Source organism: Hippocampus comes, unplaced genomic scaffold (assembly GCF_001891065.2).
Source record: "Hippocampus comes isolate QL1 unplaced genomic scaffold, H_comes_QL1_v1.1 scaffold559, whole genome shotgun sequence".
Classification (NCBI taxonomy): Eukaryota; Metazoa; Chordata; class Actinopteri; order Syngnathiformes; family Syngnathidae; genus Hippocampus; species Hippocampus comes.
In genome coordinates, this window is record NW_017804977.1 from 50,221 (window position 1) to 55,258 (window position 5,038).

The 5,038-nt window shown below is 44.2% G+C and overlaps 1 protein-coding gene across 4 annotated transcripts in view; it reads left to right on the forward strand.

Annotated features, from left to right (window-relative positions):
* Positions 1 to 5,038, forward strand: part of LOC109529636 (mitochondrial peptide methionine sulfoxide reductase-like) — a 47,541-nt gene that overhangs the window by 18,903 nt on the left and 23,600 nt on the right. Inside the window, exon 1 of one of the 4 annotated variants that reach the window (XM_019893033.1) lies at positions 1,939 to 2,154. The exons of the other annotated variants lie outside the window; for them this stretch is intronic. Within the exon in view, the coding sequence (XP_019748592.1) occupies positions 2,082 to 2,154 (73 nt within the window). The 5' untranslated portion in view covers positions 1,939 to 2,081. Of the gene's footprint in view, positions 1 to 1,938; positions 2,155 to 5,038 lie in introns of those variants that run through there. 4 annotated transcript variants of the gene reach the window in all.

A 5,038-nucleotide genomic window follows, 5' to 3' on the forward strand; every position in this document is an offset into this window, starting at 1 on the left:
CCTCGTGTTGGGGTAATTACCTGGCATTTGCATTGCAAAGTCGCCCGCGCCGCCCTCAGCTCCTCCGCAGGTGATTGAGCTTCATTTCCCCGCCAGATAAGAGAGCCAGGAAGAGGAAGAGAGGGAGTTTTAAAAGAGAGAGAGAGTTGCAGCAGGGTGTGATGTTATTCTGGCTTGCAGTACACATGCAGAAACAGCGCCCTGGTTTTTCCGTCACTTGTAGAGCGTATAGGAGGAGGCATTCGGCGCCCACACATAAATAATCATCCTTATTGCCGTCCTAGAGCTCCGCTTCGCAGCCCCAAGTCACGCCACTGAAATTAGACAGGACCATCAGTGTGATCATCGGTTCGCTGCTTAATGTGCTAAATGTTGAGCAGCTCTAATGATGAAATGGGCCCGAAGGCAACCGATGGGAAATGTATACAATCGTAGGTTGATTTCTGTGTATGCTTCCATGACTGTGGACCTCACACTTGCCGGGTTGCTGACAAGCTTAATATTGACTAAAAACTGATTAGTTGGGGTGTGTATCCCTCCACAAATGCCGATTCGATATGTTTTTTTTTTTTGATGCAAGGGGTGCGAAACGATTCAAGGACGGTTCGGTTTGAAAGTGGAGCGATTTGATTCAGTTTGACCGAGTAGGATTACGATTCGATTCGATATGGTACGGCTCAGTTCGAGAGGATGTGACGCAATGACGTTTTTGTTGTCATTTTACAGCCATTTGAACTTGTCAATACTGTTCATGTGCCGTTTCCTTCTGCAATATATCTCCAAGAAAATATGATTCAAGAACCTGGAAGTAGCCTACTCATGAACAAAACTAAAATATAAAATACATCAACAAATCAGAAGCCCCTCCCCCCCAAAGTTTTTCTTTTTGTTTTGGGTTGTCATGGGTTTTTTTGGCTTTTTTTGGGGGGCGGGGCTTTTTTATAAGGAGCGATGACCCATGTTATGGCTAAATGTCAGAGTAGCTTTCAAGGAGGGGGGTTGGCAAATCACTAAATATGATCCACTCATTTTGCTTCTCACTCCTACAACACAAAATACCCTCGCGTTAGCCAACCAGCTTTCTTATATCTCAAATCACCGAGATGGCCTGAGGTGGAGAAGGGGCAGGAACAGCAAAGAAAATTCGAACAAATGTATCCCCAATGCAGATTTGACAAATTCAAGTCATTATTATTACCTGAATAATGATGTGCAATTATCCAATCATTAATACATGATCAATATTCTCCAATGACCTATTTCCGTGACCAACAATGCAAAATGGTAGCGTCCCATCCATTTGTTACTAGCATCTGGTATAAATAGCCACGTCTCGAAGCAAACAAATTATTTGTTGAATGAAAGCGACATCTGCTTTTAAAATGTTACAAGCGACAACATTGTCATTCGCTCCGATGATCACATGGTTAGAAGTTTTAATCTGGCTGCTGGCGCACATCATAGCGATGCTACACTGATTTAAACATAACCAGCGAAATGGCTTGTTTACAGACAATTTACTGTATTTGCATTATTCGGGACCCCCGCCACCATTTATTTTGCATGCGCTTTAACACAAGCAATTATTCCCCTTTCCGGATTAACGCCTCTGAAACGGCAAGGGGGAATAAAAAAAAAAAATTTAAAAAACAAGCCACAGCAGCAGGCCGTGCTCCAACCTGCGAAGAGGCCTCTGAGCGCCATCGAATGGCGCGAGCTCATTTACATGCACACCACCGCCGATATTTATTGAAATTTAATTTCATTCCCGCACGCGGTGTGGCGTAGGCTTTTGTGCCAGAGTCATATTAACCCCTTGACTAGTTATTATGCGGTGCACGGCGTAGCCCACGCGCCATGAATATTCATATCCGTGGTGGTTTCCACCGGCCCTCTTCTCTCCCCCCCCCGCCCCTCCCCCCCACCCACACACACACACCCTACAACGCCCTCCTCCTCATCCTCGTGCTGTGGTGGCTTGCAAGTGTGCCACACTCCGCCATTTGTCTCTCCCCACCTTCTCTCTCTCTCTCTCCCATCTTAAACTACGTTTGCGTCGGTGTCCACTGAGGCTTGCGAACATGCCTGGTAAGACTCAGATGCCGAGCAGGGAGTGCGCCCTCGCCGGACGGCAGGAGAAAATGGCTGTCACAGGTAATTAATGTCATGTCAAGGTGAAGTCATGGTGGTGGGCTTTGTTGTGCTTCAACTTTGGCAGCCGAACATGAGCGGGCACTCAACACGCTGCCGTTATGAATACGCTGTAAACTGCCTGTGAATTTCTGGAAAATAAAAGTGGATGGATAAATATGGGAGCGGGATCTACGGTGCAAAAACTGGGGTTCAACAACAAGATGGAATGAAAGAAGAAATGTCAAACTCGAGGTGAACAAAATTGTGTTCACGCCTGTGGAACAAAATTTGACTTTGGGAGATTTGGTCGTATAACTGGTGTCATTTTACAAGCAACACTGGCAGGATAAAATTTGATAACCAATTCATTAGTCATTTAATTAAAAAAAAATCGATATTAAATTCAATAACTTTATGGGGGTCCCAAAATCCTTACAACACTAAAGATATATACAGGCAGAATATTTGACTGTTTGACATGACTTTGTCCTTTTGTGTTTAACTTTGCCACAAAGAAAAAAAAGCAGCAGAAATTGATCATTTTTTAATTTTTATTTTTTTTTGGGGGGGGGTGGTATGTTTCAATGTCTTAATGTGTTTTAAAAATTAAAATCTTCTTCTTCTTCCCCTTTCGGCATGTCCCTTTTCAGGGGTCGCCACAGCGAGTCATTAATTCCCATCCGTCCCTGCAAACCGCCCTACCAACTCGCATGTCCGTCTTAGCAAAAGTTTTACGCCGGATGCCCTTCCTGACGCAACCCTCCCCATTTCTCCGGGCTTGGGACCGGCACCGGGGAACAGTGTACCCCCAGGGGAGGGAACTGCTCCCCAGCGGCTGGGTTGTTTTAAAAATTAAAATACCATCAAAAATTAGGCGATTTTATTTTTGTTTATCCCCCAGCCTCCCATCCTTAAAATATCTACTATGGTACCATCAGCCGATGAAATTTGCCAGTCAAAAAAACCCTAAAACGATAAAATTTCAGTAACAAGTTATAATACATTATTAGTATTTGAAGCAAATACTTTGAGCAAGTGAAATATTCTGGCCACTTGTCCCGAGAAGATGATGTTCAGTTACCACATTTTGTTTTTTCATTCGATTGCGTTATGTTTACGGCTAATATCTTTTATGTCGCATTTTTGTCTGTATGTGTTTGACTTTTTGCAAGACGAATACATTGCGGGGATATTTCGTCCACTTCCCACAATACTTAACATGGCCTGTTTTTTTTTTTTTTTTAAACTCTGGTGCTACTCATCATTACCTGCCTTTCTTCTTGCCAAAGTGCATCATGGGACGATGGGTCCAGAGGGCCCATCTGGGCATTACGCGCATGAAGGCTCCGCCCCATCATAAGTTCCTGCTCCGTCTGTCCAAGCAGCTCGGAGACACCGCATGGCACAAATCTGTTCCACCCTCTTTTCACGGCAGGGGCGATTTGAGGGGCAGCTTAGTTTGTTTGAGTGTGCTCCGAGTGTGAGTTGGGGGAGCGCATGTTTGCAAGCACCGTCACCTTTAGCTTTGCGTACGTCCTCTTTAAAATAAAGACCCCCTTGTATTGAATACGCTCCTTGTTCTCCCCCCTCCCTTCCTTGCCTCTCTACTGCCGTTCTAATGTACGCACTGACCTTGGCGCAAACGATCCAGTGGCAGATTGCTACATGGTAGGGGCACACCAGCGATTATTTTCAGCGCGGGTTAGTTTGCCAATATTTCTTCCGAGCAGGGTAGCACGGGCGTTGAGCCTCAGCTGACCAGTACCGATCTCACTGCTTCATTCTTCGTCATAATTCTTAAAAGCAGCTCAATGGTGGACGTGCGTTTCCAGGACGTGTTTTAGAAAAATTTCAACATCCGTAGTACTGAGAAACAATACAGAAAACGCACGGCAGAGATTGGCTCATGGGCAACGAGTTCAATGTTCCTTATGCATATAATGCCTTCGGATCGCGATGACGTGTCTTCGTATTTTCATCTTTCATCTGATGCCATGAGGCCTTTCGTTTATTGTTCCTGAAAGCATACAATCCTGAAAGTCAGGGGTGTCAAACTCATTTTTGTTCGCGGGCCACATTGTAGTTACGGTTTGCCTTGGAGGGCCGTTATGAATTTTGGGAAACCATATAAATGTTTAATCATCTCCACATCTTACATGCACAGCACACAACAAATCGATGAATAACTAGTTTTAAAATCAGAAGTCAAGAATAATGACCGTTATTGTGGAGTACATATGACAATTTGGTTCAGAATTGAGCAGGCATCATCGAACTTGACATGCTCGATTTGCTTTCGCGGGCCACATAAAATGATGTGGTGGGCCAGATCTGGCCCCTGGGCCTTGACTTTGACACATGTGCTGAAAGTCAAGAAAACTTCACAAGTCATGGAATTTGACAAATAAGCCACAACATGCAAGACACGGACGGCCACATTGTTTTGTTCATTTGGCTGTTATCAGTCTTGGAACGTCTCCCCACCCAGCCTTGCTTCCACTTGTTTTGCGCTATTCTACCTTGGGCACTCAAAATGCTTGAGCAGTTTCCTCATTCACCTCCTGATTGTCACGGTTGATTTGTTTGGGACAAACAGGTGTGCCGCTGTAGGGCTCCTCCTATAGCGGCACACCTGTTGGTCATCATGTTAGTAGGTTTTCTGTTCAAAGGACTCCCGGCCCGACCACTCGGTGTCGGGTCATTGTTTCTGTCCATGTTGCTGTCACTGCTTCTGTTGGTTTGTCTTTATCATGTCATATTTTTTTGCTTATGCCGTGGTTTTTGTTGTTACTTTGAATTCCTGTTGTTTGTAGGACTTTGCTTGTTTTGAATTTGGTTTTCTATAATAATAATAATAATAATAATAATAATAATAATAATAATACATTACATTTATAAGCGCCTT